General features: G+C 40.8%; 4 protein-coding genes across 4 annotated transcripts; 1 reads left to right on the forward strand and 3 right to left on the reverse strand.

Moving 5' to 3' along the window:
- Positions 1 to 2,865: 2,865 nt before the first annotated feature.
- LOC26514251 lies at positions 2,866 to 3,745 on the reverse strand. Its single transcript, XM_014911772.3, has 2 exons — positions 3,724 to 3,745; positions 2,866 to 3,427 (listed from the first exon to the last, which is right to left on the reverse strand). Exon 2 carries the CDS (start codon positions 3,413 to 3,415, stop codon positions 2,963 to 2,965), a length of 453 nt encoding a protein of 150 aa, XP_014767258.1. The 5' UTR covers positions 3,416 to 3,427; positions 3,724 to 3,745; the 3' UTR covers positions 2,866 to 2,962.
- Positions 3,746 to 3,917: 172 nt separating this feature from the next.
- LOC6501676 (RNA polymerase II-associated factor 1 homolog) lies at positions 3,918 to 5,867 on the forward strand. Its single transcript, XM_001955702.4, has 3 exons — positions 3,918 to 4,122; positions 4,186 to 5,152; positions 5,215 to 5,867. Exons 1-3 carry the CDS (start codon positions 4,049 to 4,051, stop codon positions 5,818 to 5,820), a joined length of 1,647 nt encoding a protein of 548 aa, XP_001955738.1. The 5' UTR covers positions 3,918 to 4,048; the 3' UTR covers positions 5,821 to 5,867.
- LOC6498887 (zinc finger protein 235) lies at positions 5,841 to 8,082 on the reverse strand. Its single transcript, XM_001955703.4, has 3 exons — positions 7,370 to 8,082; positions 6,714 to 7,302; positions 5,841 to 6,643 (listed from the first exon to the last, which is right to left on the reverse strand). The coding sequence occupies exons 1-3, from the start codon at positions 7,823 to 7,825 to the stop codon at positions 6,117 to 6,119; spliced, it is 1,572 nt and encodes a 523-aa protein (XP_001955739.1). The 5' UTR covers positions 7,826 to 8,082; the 3' UTR covers positions 5,841 to 6,116.
- Positions 8,083 to 8,889: 807 nt separating this feature from the next.
- On the reverse strand, positions 8,890 to 13,351 carry LOC6498886 (coiled-coil domain-containing protein 39). The gene is made up of 4 exons (XM_001955704.4): positions 12,984 to 13,351; positions 12,780 to 12,927; positions 9,910 to 11,718; positions 8,890 to 9,841 (listed from the first exon to the last, which is right to left on the reverse strand). Exons 1-4 carry the CDS (start codon positions 13,233 to 13,235, stop codon positions 9,129 to 9,131), a joined length of 2,922 nt encoding a protein of 973 aa, XP_001955740.1. The 5' UTR covers positions 13,236 to 13,351; the 3' UTR covers positions 8,890 to 9,128.
- Between the last annotated feature and the right edge of the window lie 3,953 nt (positions 13,352 to 17,304).

The following is a 17,304-nucleotide window of genomic DNA, read 5'->3' on the forward strand; positions in this document are numbered from 1 at the left end:
TTGTACAATATAGGGCTTCTTAAGCATCTTTTATGCTTCCCGCAGAGATTTCCCACGACAGCCTTGCCAACTAATTAAAATTTTCTTATTTGCATAGAAAAGAAAATGCATTCTGTCCGCATTTCCCCATTTGCATTTAATTCTTTTAATAACTCTTAAGTTTTCAACACATAACGCTTTATATTTCTTATATGAAAATAAACAGATAAAAATATGACTAGGACTTGTTCTTCGTCTAGTGAGTCTTTTGGCATAAAATATATCTAAAAAAACACCTATAATTGACGTTGATTGACTTTACCTTTATAAAAACCCAGATTTTTAAAATGAATTATAACAATTTCCCGATATAAATATTTTTTCCAACTGCTAGTCCACTGACCCCATGATTGGAGACACGTTTTGTCTGATCGGCCGTAAGATTGAACAATAACTAAGCGAGGGAATCTCACTTTGAATAATACTCTGCATTATTCAGAGAATTTCCAGAACGCGCGACGTCGCCGATGAACTGATGCTTCAACTGAACTCTGTAATTTCCCACAGACATTTCACAATATTTATGCATACTAATAATTATATGGGTTGCATATATATTTAAGCCACGGTAAATCAGTATTTTATTGAGGCAGTAGCACAATTGAAATCAATTTTGAAAAGTCGCCCACCACAAAGATTTATGACAGTTCTTAGTTAACACTAACTCAATGATTTATAGGACTATATCCTATTAGTTTTTCATAAATCAAGTTTTATAATTTTGTCCTAAAAAATATGGATATTTACTGCTTTCTTTTTTTTTCGTGTAGCTACTATATTTTACTGAATCACATAATCGTTCAGAAAGTTTTTAATGATGGGGTGTTATAGATTCCTTTGGAATATTTCCTTGTTATCACTTATTAGCAGGATAATAAATTTATTAAGCCAATAATTGTGATTAAAGCCTTCAGAATTTGAATTGAAAATCTACATAAACTTTAGATCACAAAGATATAAAATGTGCTAATTTTCCACAGATTCCACAGCCTAGGACTTTAAGGACTCACCTATTCGATAGAAACTGGTATCCAGTTAGAAAGTGTTTCCTTCTATTCTGGTAATCATAATTCCGGCAGGGTAGTTATTCACTCTGATGGCGATATCTGAAGGCTAACTCCTTTTTGACTACCGATCGGTGTGAGCATTAAACGGATACTGAATTCATGACAGATCCGATCGCTCTTTTCACACTTCACTTAAAGTGCCAAAAACTCTAGTAGTTTCGACACACACACGCACATCATGTCACCAACTGGCAGGCGGCTTCTGAGTATTGTATACTTATATATTAAGCAAATATAAATGTTAATAAACAGCGAATCAAAAAGAACTGGGAACTGGGAACCGTAAAATGCCAACTGGGTGAACCTGCGAAAAAGCCCGTTGTTGTTTGCAAAAGAAATTTAGCGCTTGTTGCAAAATGTAAACCGTTTTTCAAACTGAAGTCGCGCGCGCGACTCGGCTCGATCCGGAATTGATATACCCGATTCGGGGATCCGAAATCTATGATCAGAGATCGTGAATCGAACCGAAAGGCCCGAAGTACGAATCCAGTTGATGGGTTAGTAACGAGCATGGAAATTTTCACATCGGCACGCTGCGCATGCTCAATTGATTTGCATCTTTTTTTTTTGCTTTTCTAACTTTGGCTAATTTGATTGATCGGATCGGCAGTTCTTTGGGCCTTAGTTTTATGGCTTAACTGGTTCGGTTTTGGCAGATGGCTTTCCTCGCCATCATGTGATGTATTGATTAAACAATAATTACTAATTGACAGTAATAATTATTTGTGAACAAAAAAAAACCGAAAACGTGACACGTTTGCTTTGGCTAAAAGCAAAATAAATATTTTTTGACGCACCTTTTTGGTTAAAAAAACACTGCAGGATTGTTTATCTCTAAAATATTTATTTACCTTTCTCTTAAATGATACTGAAATGGATTTAATTATATTTAATTTAGTTATTTAAATACAGGTGGGAAATTCTAAACTATATCTCTTTATATCTCGTTTGGTTCTCTTATTTGAAAATTTCTTAGCTGGGGATGCACAGTTTTCCAGGAAAACTTTAAATGTTTACGGCAAAATATAATTTATTTGTAAAAATAGCTTTGTTATAATTTAAATTGAATAAAAATATTTTAATGTGACAGTAAACAGTAAACATGTTACGATTATTATTAAAGGGATTTTTTTTTTTTTTAATCAATATATTAATTATATTAGAAAATTGCATTTGATGTGGGAAGACTCAGTAAACTATTTTAAGTGAAATTTATTATATATTATTTTTGCAAAGCTCCTCTGAATTTTTTTTTTAAGAATATTAATCATGGCTTGCTGTTATTTATCAGCTTAGGATTTCGTTCTATTTTTTGAAATAGAAAACATTAAAAAAGGATACCTCATACAAACAGAATATTTTCATTTATAAAATTGTTATAAAAAAAAAGCCTAGCATATTAAAATTTATGCTGAACGATGACGAATTCGCTGCTGATCTCAATTGATTTCTTAATTTATTTTCTTTCTATGCTACGCGATCAATCAACAAGCCAATGCTAATTTCTTGTGACGATTATTTTGCCAAGTCTCCGGGGCGTTAATATCCGATGCAAATAAATTTCTGAAAATCGCAAAAAAATCTTCTTTTTGCCTTGTATTTGTTGCTTTTAACCTTGTTATTGAACCCGACACTTGAATGTTTCTGCAGAGAGGGGGGAGGAGCCTTTCGCAGCTTCCAACTAAGTGATACCCATTCAATGGAACACACGCCACAATAAAACAGGTGACAATCATATTTTTTTCCACAAGAAAATAAATATTATTTGCCGCTAATTTAATTTATTGTGTATTGTGGTTGTTTGAATTTTTGATTTGTGGTTCCCTCCATATTTACATTGGACATTTCACATGTCATTATGGTTTGGCATCTTTTTCCAGATCGGATTCCTTAGGCGTTGTTAGGGTTTGTCCCTTTTTTTTCTTTCTGTGTACCTGAGAGCTGCCACCTTTAGCCCCCGGATGCGGAAGTGGGAGATTTCTGTACAACTTTCGCATAGACGCCCTCTGGGACTCCTTCTCGTAACATTTGTTGGGAATTATGTAGTTGGGGTTTCGAATGAAAGTCCTTTGGCGTCTACGGCATCTTTTCTTCTTCCTATGTTTTTGTGGGCTGTCCTTCTGTACTTCGCCACTTGGAATTTCGTTATTAGATGTACTTTCACTTGGTCTTGTAGATACCTCAACTGGATTTCCTGGATCCGGTGTAGTTGGGTGCTGACTTGTATGTCCAGGGATTGCAGAAAGTGAATCCACCACCCATAACGTTATTAAAATAAACACAATGCGGTTGGTTGACAAGCCGGCCATGGCAAGAAATGTCTGGGAAATCAGAATCGAGCAAATTCCACAGTTATTAAAATTTAATGCTACATAAATCTTCACAGATACGCTGAATAAAGGGATAATACAATTAAATTTCCCACCTAAATCATGTAAAACAAATATTATTAGTAAATAATAATGACTGCAACTTAAAATTGAATAAAGAACATTGCTTTCTTTTAAATTTTATTTTATTTACATTTCTTTTAACAATCCTTTTGGTTTCGGACCATAACTGACACAAAGACAAGTTCCCAGTTTTCGAATATAATTAATAATATCTTTCATCTTACTTTCGTTGCTTCCAAATAAGTCTGTTAGGAAATAAATAAATAAGATTGCTTATAAATGCTTTAAAACTTTGTTAATAAGCAGCTAAAATTCATTTGGAGCATTTAAATTTTATTATCCCGCGGCCAATCCAATTTTTTTACCTTGAAATGGTTGGTGTCTTGGGGAGTGATAACAGTTCCAGTACCGATAACATATTTTATAGCGCGTGTTTTTCAACACTGAAACGTATGTGAAGTTTGATAGAAAAACGCAAACAATTTTGTCAGTTTCCGTGTAGATGTTGTATTAACTCGTTAAAAAGAAAAAACTATAAAAGAAACAATCATGCCGCCGACAATTAACAACTCGACGAGCAACAGTGCCGCAGATAAAAGACCACAGCGCCAAACGGAGCGCAAGTAAGTAACCAACAATCGAAGCGTATGGAAAGCAAACCAAAGCCGCAATAATTATTTTTGCAGATCGGAGATAATTTGCCGCGTCAAGTACGGAAACAACCTGCCGGACATTCCCTTTGATCTTAAGTTCCTGCAGTATCCGTTCGATAGCCATCGTTTTGTCCAGTACAATCCCACATCGTTGGAGCGCAACTTCAAGTACGATGTGCTCACAGAGCACGACCTGGGGGTGACGGTGGACCTCATCAATCGGGAACTGTACCAGGCTGATTCAATGACCCTCCTGGATCCTGCCGATGAAAAGCTTCTCGAGGAAGAGACCCTTACGCCAACCGACTCGGTGCGTTCACGCCAGCACTCGAGAACCGTCTCGTGGTTGCGCAAATCGGAGTACATCTCCACTGAACAGACGCGCTTCCAGCCTCAGAACCTGGAGAACATTGAGGCCAAGGTGGGCTACAACGTCAAGAAGTCGCTCCGTGAGGAGACCCTTTACCTCGATCGCGACGCCCAGATCAAGGCCATTGAGAAGACGTTCAGTGACACCAAGAGCGAAATCACCAAGCATTACTCCAAGCCGAATGTGGTGCCCGTCGAGGTGCTGCCTATCTTCCCAGACTTTATCAACTGGAAGTACCCGTGCGCCCAGGTTATATTCGACAGCGATCCGGCTCCGGTAGGCAAGAATGTGCCCGCCCAGTTAGAGGAAATGTCACAGGCCATGATTCGGGGTGTGATGGACGAAAGCGGCGAGCAGTTCGTTGCCTACTTCCTGCCCACCGAGCAAACACTCGAAAAGCGCCGCGCCGACTTCGTAGCCGGAGAGCTTTACAAGGAGGAGGAGGAGTACGAGTACAAGATAGCACGCGAGTACAACTGGAACGTGAAGACCAAGGCCTCGAAGGGCTACGAGGAGAACTACTTCTTTGTTATGCGCCCCGACGGTATTTACTACAACGAACTGGAGACCCGTGTGCGTCTAAACAAGCGCCGTGTCAAGGTCGGCCAGCAACCCAACAATACCAAGCTGGTGAGTCCAAATGCCTTCCACGAAAAATCCATGAATTACATTATTATTCTTGAATCTTCCAGGTGGTCAAACATCGTCCGTTGGACGGCATGGAGCATCGCATGCAACGCTATCGCGAACGTCAATTGGAAGTTCCTGGCGAGGAAGAGGAGGAGGAAGTCGACGAAGAGCTGGAAGAAACTGTAGACGAACAGACCCCAGCCCCTGGCGAGACAGAAAAGATGGACGAGGTGGCTGCAGAGAGTGCCAAGCCGGCGGAACGAGCCGACTCACCCGCTCAAGTTGCTCGCGATCGGCAGTCGCGTTCCCGTACCCGCAGTCGCAGCGGTTCCAGTTCTGGCTCTGCCAGTGGTTCCCGCTCAAGGTCACGCAGTCGCAGCGGCTCCAGCTCCGGATCAGCCAGTGGGTCTCGTTCACGTTCAAACACTCCGGCCGGATCGCCGAAGTCGGCCGCAGGCTCTAATAAATCTAGATCGAGATCCAAGTCCAGATCCAGATCCAAATCGGGTTCACGTTCCCGAACCCCTTCCAGATCGAGGTCTCGTTCCCACTCCCGTTCAAAGTCCGGATCCCGCTCACGATCCGGCTCCCGTTCACCGACGCGGTCGCGCAGCGGATCAGGGAGTGGGTCCGGTTCGAGTTCTGGTAGTGGGTCTGACGAAGATTAAACAATTTATAATGATAGAACTTCACAATAAAACATATTGTAATTGAACCAATTTGGGTTTCAAACTTACTGCCTAAGAGTCGAACTAATAGCAATTTTCACACAAAGATTGAGGCTACACTTCCTGATTCGATTTCGGTTAGAAATATTTTCTGGATGAAATTGTAACAATTTAGATCATGCTTGGCAGGATACCCTGGATGTTGCCTTTTTTCTGTGGAACTTGATTTCTTGATAGGAATTGGATTTAAAACGAGGTGTAAATGGAGTATCTATGTAAATAGCGAGCGGTCGTGACTACGTGGCGTCCATCAGAAAACGTTGAAAAGCCTCGCCATCGGAGCAGGGTACGTCGGACTGTTGCTGCGGCGAATAGAGTTTTAGATTTTGAAGCTGCTGCAGTGGGGAAATAGTTCCATTGTATGGCACCACCACCACAGCTGGCTCTAGTTTCACAAACTGCGCCTGCGGCTGGGTATCCGGATGGGCCACATTGCAGATGCCCAGCTTCTGGCACTGCTCCACCACAATGTCGTCAATGGTCTGTGAGTACATGGCCTCCTGCTCCGGATCGGCCATCGAGCTGGCGTTAATGGTGGCTATCTCCACACTGGCCGGCGAAGGCTGAGTGGGCGTGTCGCTGCCCTCCAGGAAGGCGTTAATCAGCTGCTCCGGAGTCTGGGCCTCTTCCGTAGGACAGCGATGAGTGCGCTGGCTGACCTTGTATCTGAACGTCTTGTGGCACAGATCGCACTTGTAGGGCATAACCCCGGTGTGGATGCGTGTGTGGACTAAGAAGGACACTCGTTGACGGAAGCACTTACCTGTAACCGAAATATGATTATTTTATGTAATAAAACGAGGAAAGGAAAGTCCTTGAAGATCGCTACTCACCGCACACCTCGCACTTGAAGGGCTTCTCCCCGCTATGGATCCTCTGGTGGTTGTGGAGCGTGGATAGCTCCTTGAAGGCCCTTCCACAGACAATGCAGACGTGCGGTTTCACCTCGCTGTGATAGAGCAAATGCTTGTGGTACGACTGCTGGAAGGTGAAGGTTCTGGCGCATATCTCACACGTGTACGGCATCTCGCCTGTATGGAGCCGCTTATGCTTCTTCAAAAAGTACTTGGTAGTGAAGGACTTGCTGCACACGTCGCACTCCCATAGCTTCGGTGTGGCATTTCCGGTTTCCGGTGACTCTGGCGACTGCTGGAGCATACTCAGGGCAACACTCAATGCATATGGTTGGGTGCTGGAGACAGTGCTTATATTGCTATTGGTAGTGGTCGGCGTCTCTGTGTGCCGGATGCGATCGCAAATGCTGACTTTGGTGGATGGACTGACTGAGGTGATGGAGGTGACGGTGGGACTAAGGCCGGAGCAGGTCAAGCCCATGGTGTGTACCACCTTCAGGTGGATTCTAAGAGAGCCCTTCATGCGAAAAGTCTTCGAGCAGAGGTGACACTTATACGGCTCTTGTTCCTGTTTTGTACAAAAAAGTATAAATACTTTATGGTTTTCGAAGAAGAGTAAGCTTTTTTCACTTTACCGCCTCATCCTGTTGTTTTTGCGTTTCGAGCTGTTCCGAATCCGCATTCTCGTGAACCAATCGGAAGTGCATGTCCCTTAGTTCGGTGTTCCGGAAAGTAAACTCGCATATGTCGCAGCTGGCGGGGGGAGTCGATGCAACAGGTGGGTGAGGAGGCTCCACAGGCTTGGCCTTGGCGCGTTTTCCCCTTCTCTTGGGGGTAGCACCCTGCAACGGATTAGGAGAAGTGGTTACCACTGGCGTCTGGACATTGGTGGGGGAATCATTCCTCATGAGACTGGTGTGCGTGAACAGGTGGATGGTAAGCTTGTCCAGTCCAAGGAACATCTCCTTGCAGTTGGCGAAAGGACAGGCCAAGGGTCCATTGGCCGCCTTGATCAGGCGCTGCTGCAGTGCATCGATGCTGCCGAAGCTGGGCACCGCGCACAACGGACACAGCACCGAAGTGGAACACATTGGGTCACCAGCGATGCGAATCTTATGCAAATCCCTAAAAAGACCTTTTAATTAAACCGTATTTTCCTGTTTTTCGGCCGTTTCTGAATATTTTCAGGATTCCATTCCCAGACACATCACACAGCCCGAACTTTCCGCTTTCAGAATTTTCTAAAAATACCAGCCAGTGAAAAATTTTTTTTGTAAAAATTTTCAGGCCCAGCGATCGGAGATCTCGGCAGCGATGCCAGCGATACGAAATAATGAAAAATAATGAAATGCCCGGCGGTGATCGCCGAAACGAAGAAAAGATTTTCGAAAATACTCGAAAGCGTCGAAAAAAGTCCATCTCTCCACCATGGCACTCTCTCTCTGTCTCTGATCTCTTCTAGGTAGTACCTCATTTCGAAATATAGCTCTGAACATGTGAACACAGATCTAGACATATTTGGCCGATATATTGCGCTACGGCGGCCTTATAGCCTTTGCTCTAGTCTTTGTAACATGAAGAATAGAGGGGCAATCCGTGTATGATATATGCGATTTGTCAGACCTACTTGAGAGCCGGCGGTCATCTATCATTGCAGATTTATGTCTTACTCTATTAGCCTCCTTTGGCCTCCTTTATTTTTAATATATGATAACACTTAAATAATACAATCTTTAAGTTTAATTTCAATAGATATTAAAATCTAACCCCCATTACTCGAATTATCCAGGATATACTCAAGGATCCAGTCATTCTCTTAATCCCAAAGTTCTAAGCCAACAAAGTATGTTTTATTGTTATTTATTTTATTAGAATTGAATACATAGTCACTAAATAGTTAAATATTTTGCATTAATTAGTTGTAAATTATTATAATTCATTAATTAATTCATAGCACAATTATCCTTTTTAATAAAAATTATATTAACAAAAAATAAAAGTAACTATTTTTCTGTTATTATATTTAAGTGAAAGGCAAATAGTTAAGAGCTCTATAGTTTCTGTCGAATATATATATTTATTTCTCGATTTGAAAGAGTATCTGCTAGCTGGTGATCCTGAAAAATCCACCCAGGCCCCAACACAAAGGCCAAAATTTTCGGGTGTAGTCCAATTCGATTTTTGGTGCGCTATTTTTATTACCACTGGCGCTCTCTTGTCTTGGCCCGCTTTGCCAACGCATCTCATTTGCTGTTCTGTTTAGTTGGCCAATTTGTAAACAGTGCGATGACCAAGCACGTGAAGCTCGAAGGAAAATATATATCATTATGGGATCGAGATCAAAAACCAAGTACAAACATTTAAAAATAAAAACAATAAACGAACTAACTGAAACTACTTCGACTTCTTCTTTTGTTGAGGTTTTTGGAAATCCGGCAACTCGAGCGATACGATGCTAAGACCGGAGAGGGATGCAGTGGAGCTGTCGTCCTTCATGGAGGTGGAGGATATTTCCGAGGCCGTAGATCTAGCACTAGTGGATGCGCCCAAGAAGGTTTTCCCCTTGACGCTGATGTAGGAGCCAGCATCCTGCATCTGAGAGGACTTCTCCGAGGAGCTCCAGGAGACGCAGCTGCGCGTGCGTTTCAAGTGGGTCGGCATTTTGATGCCCTTCCGCAGGATATAGTGCATGATCTCCGTACCGTTCTCGTCACTATTGGCCAGATCGGTGATCATGTTGAGGGCCTTGTTGTTTCGCGACTCCAGCTCCTGCAAGCTGACGTCCCGCTCAAAGGCGGCCAAAAATTCGTCACTGAATGGCCGCGCCCGTATCTCCTGGAGTTGCATTCGGATTTCACGCTGTGCCCGATCTAGCTTCAGTCGCTGATCCTCCAATTCTCGCTCGATCTTCTCCAGGATCTCGGCATTTTCCGCCCGCTGGGCGCGTGCCTTCTCCAGCCGTTGGATCAAGTCGTCCTCCTCGGCCTTCTGGGCTTCGTGTTTTTGGTCGTAGTGCTGGGCCTTACAGCGCAACACCTTCAGCTTCTCTAGGTCGCGGCAATAGGAGGCCTCTAGCTCCTTCAGCTCAATCTCAGCTCGCTCGCGATCTGCAAATAAGGGGAATAGTTTCATTGTAATCATACCTGGAAATAAAAAATCAATAAGAAAAAGTCACCTTTGGAATTGTCGTCCGCGGATGTGAAAGTTTTGCGGTAATTATCGTTGGACTTGTCGAACTGGCGTAGAGTGTTCTCCAAGGCCACTACCTCCTTCTCGGCCTTCAGAACCTTCTTGTTGAGCTCGTCACCCTCATCGGCCAGCATCTGGCGCTCCTGGGCGCTGGCCACCTTCAGCTGGGTACTGGTCATAATGGTGCCATCCTCGTTCTTGCCCAGCAGCTGGGATGTTAGCTCGAACCTAGCCTGCATCGCCTCGATCTGTTTCTTCCGCTCGCCGAGATCTGCCCGGAGAGTGCTTAGTTCCTCGTTGAGGTGTTTTCTCTTCAGCAGGAGCACATCCTCCTGGCTGCGCAGCTCCACGGTCCGATCCTTGATGGCTCGCCGGAAGGCAAGACGATGCTGGTCCAGGTCATAGGTGCCCTGTTCGCAGCCCCCGATTCCCACCTCCATGTCATTGCAGCGCATCTTCACCATATTGAGATCGACGATCAGCTCCGAGTTCTCATAGCGATTCTGACGTAGTCTCTTCACAGTTCCCTCACAGTAGACCTGAGCCTCCTTGATCTTGAACCTGACCATATCCAAGTCCTTTTCGTCGGCATTGTACTGCACCACCAGGTTGTTCATGTTGTGGTTGAGTTTTTTGTTCTGCGCCTCTGTGGTGGCGATCAGGCGGGTCAGTTTCTCGAACTCCGCCTCCAGACTGCTCAGCTTGGCCAGGTTTTGTGCCTCCAGTTCCGGGTCGTCGTTATGGCCCTTCATCTGCGCGTACTTCCGCTCCGCCTCCAGATACTTAAAGGACAGGCTGTAATGGATCTCCGTCTGCCGTTGGAGTTCATGGTAGATGGTCTTTTGGCTGCGTTTGATGGCAGCCAAATTGGAGGCCAGGGAGTCATTCTGAACGACGAGAATCTTGTTCTCGTCACTTAGCTCCTCGACCTGCCGCTGTGTGCGATATAGCAACTCGTTGACTTTCTCCTGCTCCTTGTCAAGGGCCTTCAGAGCCTCATCCTCGCCCTCAATCATGTCCTCGAGGATGCGCAGCCGCTGTTCCGCATTTAGCGCTTTATTTTGGATCGCCTTAAGTCGGCCATTCACTTTCTCCATCACGGCCTCGAAGTTGTCAAGCTCTTTTGCCTTATTGTCGCGCACCTTTGTCTGAGCCTTGTTCTCCACTCGCTGCAAGTGCACCTGGTTCGAGAGGTTCTCCAGCTCCCGGCGCAAGCCATCGATCTCCCGCTCCTTTAGAGCTGAGGCGTCGACAATTCTTTGAATCTGGTTCTTCATGTCCGACGTCTCCTCATTTAACATCTCAATACTCATCTCCACCTGACGATTGTTGTCGATTACCTCGTCCAGCTGGTGGTCATGGTCTTTGTAGCTCTGGCCTACTATCAGGGCCCTCTTGGCCAGATCGGAGCACTCGATCTCGCTCAGCTGAATATCGGACTCGCGTTGGGTCATCTGATTGACGGCGCTCTTCCACGTATCCACCATCTGACGACGCTCCACATGAGCGGCTCGGTAAAGGCAGGCTGTCCGCTCCAGATTTTTCTCAAGTGTGGTCTGCTCATCATAGAGCATCACTACCTGCTTGCGCCGCTTGTCGATCTCCGCCTGAAGGAGCTGGCGCTTGGTGTTCAACTCCCTAGCTTTCTGCTGATCGTCCAGATAGTACTTCTCGATCAGCTGATAGCCCTTGTTGCCATCCTCCATCGCCTCGGTCCACTCCACCAGGGTGGTCTTGGCCGACTTGATGCGCTTGGTGAGTTCATCGATCTCGCGCTTGTTTTGGCATATTTTCCCTGGAAGTAAATGGGTCCATTAGGCAAGATAAAGATTACTTTTCCCATTTCCAGTAATTTTGTCAATTAGTAATATATTACTCTTAAAATACTCCCATTACCATGTATTTAAATAATTTTAAAAAATCACGTTTAAATGTTTCTATTATAATAAAGAGGAATAAGTGATGCAAACAATTCCATCCCAATTTTGTGGTTTTTAGTCTAAAACAGATATAGATTAAAAAAGGTTGGTTTTTCCAATTCGTTTCGAATTTTTCAGTGGAAGGTTTAGTTAAGTTTACATCTCCTATCCTTCCCAATTATGCGATCTTGTTTGATTGTTTTGGGAGTCCTTGGATTGGCGACATTAAACGTATGTTTGAATTTCTTTGTATTTAATTTTATATTGTCCAACCAAGCTACATTTTAGGATGGCATTGCTCTGCGATTTTCGAACTTTGTATGCCAAACCTACAATTCAACGATCATTATAAACTCTTGCCGACTCAAGGCTGTAAGTCGCGACAGGGTTGTACTTCATTATAATGCAACCGTTCTTCATCCGATTCGTACAGCGAAAATTCGCCTAAAGGTTTTCAAACGAGAAAGTGGTTTTAAGCCTTGGTTACTCGACACTACGGTTGACGGTTGCCGCTACATGCGAAAGACTTACAATCCATTAGCAAAACTCGTTTACAAAATGGTTAAGGAATTTACCAATGTAAACCACTCCTGCCCATATGTGGTAAGTCTAATGTTCAGATCTGAGATTAATTACACTTTCTACACGTTCTCGAGCAGGGCGATCAAATTGTGAATGGATTATATATTAAGCCCGAATTAATTATTCTGCCCTTTCCATCTGGAACCTACATGATATCATTAAAATGGTTTTTTAACCAAATGCATCAACTCGATACAAATGTTACTTTCGAGATATTCGAGGACTTGATGAAATCTTAAAAGAAAGATCAGAATATATGCTCTTTATTTCAGAACATAACAATTTTGTCAAGAAATTAACCTCAACCGGAAAATACATAGAATTAATAGTTTTTAATAAATCGAACTCCACTTACGCTCTGTGGTTTCAGCAAACTCTTTATACTCCTCCAGCTCCTTCTGATTTTTGCGCAAATCCTCCTTGATTTTATTACGCTCTAAAATAACGAGCTGCACCTTATGAGCCTCCTTAATGACGTCATCTTTCATGGAGCTATACAGAGTCTGAGGGGATGGGCTTACAGAAAGTCATTGAAACATAACAATCTTGAAAATTTTACCATATTCTGCTGGATAGTGCCCTCAATGTTACGTGTGTGCCGCTCCACCGCCTTTTCCCGCTCATCCAGCGAGTTCATGTGCTGCTGCACCTCCAACTTCATGGCACGGAGCCTGGTCAACTCCTTCAGAATGGCCAGGTTCTCGGCGCTGGCCATCGGGATGTCCGCGTCCACGTCCCATCCCATGGAGGCCATTGCGTTCATCTTGTGATCGTGCAGCGAGGACCGCTTCATGTCGTCGGTGCGGTTCATCTTGAAGCCCGACGTCTAGGCCGGATTTATTAGGTTTTCCTCAGAATTTTCCAGGCTGTGTTTTTTCCGACTGGGTGTGCGATTAAATCAACAAATTTTTGTTCAATAACACTTTGTTTTCCGTTTCAATGGCAACCACGTTTACCAAATAACAGTCCGAACTTCGAAGCAAACGGAGGATTTTTTTTTTTACCATAGATACAAAAATATATAATATAACTTTAAAGGGTCTTAGACGATTATTATATAATATAATATTCTTAAATTCTAAAAAGTTCTCAAAGCTCCGCTTGTTTGATCAAGCAAATAATTACTTTTTAGCTTTTAATGTATTTCCAATCCACTGACTTTTAATGCAGGCTGCGATAATGCAAGCCAAGTAGACTTATTTAAAAACATCTTTTATCTATTTTTAAATTAAAATTCATTTAACAAAAATATATTACAGCACCCCTGTAAGCCTTTATTGATTATAAAACTCTTTTTAAGTGATTTGGCATTGGACATTCTGCTCAGTTGCTTCCAGAATACTTTCAAGTTGGGATTGTCAAGTTATAATGAGATTTTTTAGGATTTTATTTTTACTTGTGCCAGTTCTGGTTATAACTGTCTGTATGAATACTTATATTGTTCCTATACTCATCAGTCCTGTATTTAGGATTCAGTCGTTATGAAATTTACCAATTTCGAATGTGAAAGCTACAACAAGTCATGGTTTGTATTCCATAACTGCCGGCTTAAAGCCGTAAGTCGGAACAGGATCGTACTTAACATGAATGGAAGCATTCTTCATCCGGTCAGTGTATGCCACGTTAATGCGAAGGTGGACAAAAAAGCTAATGGCTATAAGCCGTGGATACTTGACTTCCAAATTGACGCTTGTCGTTTCTTGCGAAAGAATTATAATCCAGTCGCTAAAATAGTTTACAATCTTTTTAGAGAGTTTTCAAACATTAATCACACATGTCCTTATATGGTGGGTATTCTTTATTAATTAAATTACCAAGTATACTTTTCCTAACTCACTTACAGGGCCCACAAATAATCCAAGGATTTTATCTTAGACCGGAGCTACTGAAACTTCCTTTTCCAACTGGAGAATATAGACTATCTCTAAGATTCTTTTTGCACCGAAAACATCAGTTCGATACTAATGTCAGTTTCGCCTACGTAGAGGACCTTTTAAATTCAAAAAAAGGAAATTACACGAAATAGAAAGTCAAGGTTCAACCTTTAAAGTATTAGACATGTTACATTGATTCAAACAGAAAAGATTTATATATAATTACTTAAAAAAAACAGTACATCTTTTAAGCATTTTGAAATATAAAGTATAAATATATAATAATAAAAAAGAATTAATGATGCAAAAAATTGCACCCAATATTATATAGGCAATTTTAATGTTTCTAGTCGTTACGTAGATTCAAATTGATTAAAAAAGGTTGGTTTTTCAATTCGTTTCAAATAGTTCAGTGGAATAGTTCAGTTCGGTTCAGATTACTTCTCCTATGCTAAAGTTCTATTCTACCCGAATATGCGATCTTATTTGTTTGTTTTGGGAGTCCTTGGACTAGCCATATTAAACGTATGTTTGAATTTCTTTGTATTTCAATTTGTTTTAAGCTTTTAGTTATATTTTGCCCAAGCTTCATTTTAGGATGGCATTTCTCTGCGATTTTCGAACTTTGTGTGCCAAAGCTATAATACGTCGTTGGTAATTGTAAACTATTGCCGGCTCAAGGCTGTAAGTCGCGACAGGGTTTTACTTCATTATAATGCAACCGTTCTTCATCCGATTCGTACAGCGAAAGTTCACCTAAAGGTTTTCAAACGAGAAAGTGGTTTCAAGCCTTGGTTACTTGAAACTACGGTTGACTGTTGCCGTTACATGCGAAAGACTTACAATCCATTAGCAAAACTCGTTTACAAAACGGTTAAGGAATTCACCAATATAAACCACTCATGCCCCTATGAGGTAAGTCTAACATTAAATCTGTGAGTAATTACACTTTCTTAACGTTTTCAGGGCGATCAAATTGTAAATGGATTTTATTTTAAGCCCGAGTTAATTGTTCTGCCCTTTCCAACTGGGACCTACATGATATCATTAAAATGGTTTCTTAACGAAATGCATCAACTCCATACAAATGTTACTTTCGAGATAATCGAGGACTTGATAAAATCATAAAAGAAACATGACAATATCTGGTATAGATTACCGAAAAGCTGTTTCTTTCAGAACATTTTTACTTAACATGATTTAAACTTCCATTTTGGAAAATCTGTATTATTAAAACTGTCATTAAAATGTGGTGCAATCAAAATGTACTTAAAATTATATTTGTTAAAATTAAAATAGTCTAGACTATTTGATCGCAAGGTAAACCGATTTGATAAATCCTAATCACAAAAATTTAAAAAAAAGTATACTTTTTTATAATTATTCGGATAATCATTTTTATACCCTTGCAGAAAGTATGGAAGGTAGTGAAGGAAACATTGCCGACCCTATAAAGTATATATATTCTTGATCAGGATCACCCCCTGAGTCGATATAAACATGTCCATGGGTCTGTTTAAACTAGTACCTCAATTTTAAAGCTATCGACATGAAACTTTGCACACATCCTTCTCGGTCAAAAAGTTGGAACGACCAGCATCGACCAGCTTGACTATATCCTATAGCTATAACTTTGGTGTTTTTAAAATTAATTAAAATGTCATGTAACTGAATCTGCAAGGGCAGCTTTCCTTTCTTGTATTAATACGATTTTATTCCATCGACCCACAATATTTAAAAATATTGTTTTTTATTTAGCTTCCATAAAATCTTCGTCGCCTTAGTATTTAGTCTTTAATTTTTATTTAAACAGTTTGTTAATGTATCTCATTAAATGGATTTTGAAATGCCTAAAAGTAATCCTGGGATTTTATTTTTTCTACTTCTCATTTCATCTGCTAGGTATCCCATTAGGTTTCCCCCCCACCAAAAAAAAAAAATTAATTAAAATTCTTTTAAATTGTCATATATTCTTTTTTTATTTGCTTGCTTCTTGGTTGGTTTTTGTTTAACCTTTTTGTCGTTATCGTAGAGCAATTGTTTTTTGTTAATGTAACTACATAAGTATTATGTAATGTTAATTTTATCTGATAATTTAATGCTAGCACTTTTATGTTATAACTCGATTAGCATCTAATGAGATGCTGTCATCAGTTAAATATGATTATATTATTTATATATATATGCTCGTATAGTTATTAATTATATACCACACGTCAGTAATCAGTATTCAGTACTGAAGATTTGTATCTAGTACATGTAATTTTCGGGTTTTAATGTTAATTATCTTTATTTGATTTGTTTATTAGCATTCTGTTCCGTTTCTGTTCTGTCGGAGAACACATAATGTTTTGTATATCCTTCAAGTACAATACAATTATGTAATGGTACAGTTTAATAATATAATTTTTAGTGTAATATATATGTATAGTTGATGTATGTATGTAAGAGGGATGTGTACTAAATACTAAACTTCATTTTATGCGTATTCAAATTAAAGTCCTCCCACTTGCCTATCGATGGCATTTCTTACTTCTCACATATCCTAATTAATTCTTATATTTTGTTTCAATTTGTTGTTTTTTGTTTTTTTTTTAACACAGCTTGCAAAATTTGCTTTTAATTTGCTTGTAGGCATGAAAAGATCAATATGATTAATATATTATGAATTCGGTAAGTGTAACTTGTAAGGGTGGGCGATTTTTACTTAGATAATTTCCATTAGGGGTTTCTCTACGAAAATAATGACGAGTTTTGTCCTGGTTCGCTTCTGAAATACCATTTACTCCATAAACCATTCCTCCATCTACATATTATCCATTCGTTTGTGTTTCTAATAAGCGTTTATGCAATTAATGCTTACAAATTAATTAAACTCATAGTTAAACGCCAGAGAGAAATGTTCAACATAACAAATAAAAACTTAATGAAATATTTCTTTGATTACAAAAAGCATTTAAAATTAGCTTACGAAACAAAAGAATGGGTTATACAATGGAAAAAAAA

Source organism: Drosophila ananassae, chromosome 2L (genome assembly GCF_017639315.1).
Source record: "Drosophila ananassae strain 14024-0371.13 chromosome 2L, ASM1763931v2, whole genome shotgun sequence".
Classification (NCBI taxonomy): domain Eukaryota; kingdom Metazoa; phylum Arthropoda; class Insecta; order Diptera; family Drosophilidae; genus Drosophila; species Drosophila ananassae.

Excerpts from the sequence above, each read along its gene's own strand:
- LOC26514251 (XM_014911772.3), bottom strand. The coding sequence starts at position 3,415 with ATGGCCGGCTTGTCAACCAACCGCATTGTGTTTATTTTAATAACGTTA.
- LOC6501676 (XM_001955702.4), top strand. The coding sequence starts at position 4,049 with ATGCCGCCGACAATTAACAACTCGACGAGCAACAGTGCCGCAGATAAA. Across the intron at positions 4,123-4,185 it reads CAGCGCCAAACGGAGCGCAA|ATCGGAGATAATTTGCCGCG; the intron begins GTAAGTAACCAA and ends TTATTTTTGCAG. Across the intron at positions 5,153-5,214 it reads AACCCAACAATACCAAGCTG|GTGGTCAAACATCGTCCGTT; the intron begins GTGAGTCCAAAT and ends TGAATCTTCCAG.
- LOC6498887 (XM_001955703.4), bottom strand. The coding sequence starts at position 7,825 with ATGTGTTCCACTTCGGTGCTGTGTCCGTTGTGCGCGGTGCCCAGCTTC. Across the intron at positions 7,303-7,369 it reads AAAAACAACAGGATGAGGCG|GAACAAGAGCCGTATAAGTG; the intron begins GTAAAGTGAAAA and ends TGTACAAAACAG. Across the intron at positions 6,644-6,713 it reads CTTCAAGTGCGAGGTGTGCG|GTAAGTGCTTCCGTCAACGA; the intron begins GTGAGTAGCGAT and ends TTTCGGTTACAG.
- LOC6498886 (XM_001955704.4), bottom strand. The coding sequence starts at position 13,235 with ATGAACCGCACCGACGACATGAAGCGGTCCTCGCTGCACGATCACAAG. Across the intron at positions 12,928-12,983 it reads GCACTATCCAGCAGAATATG|ACTCTGTATAGCTCCATGAA; the intron begins GTAAAATTTTCA and ends CCATCCCCTCAG. Across the intron at positions 11,719-12,779 it reads GTTTGCTGAAACCACAGAGC|GGAAAATATGCCAAAACAAG; the intron begins GTAAGTGGAGTT and ends ATTTACTTCCAG.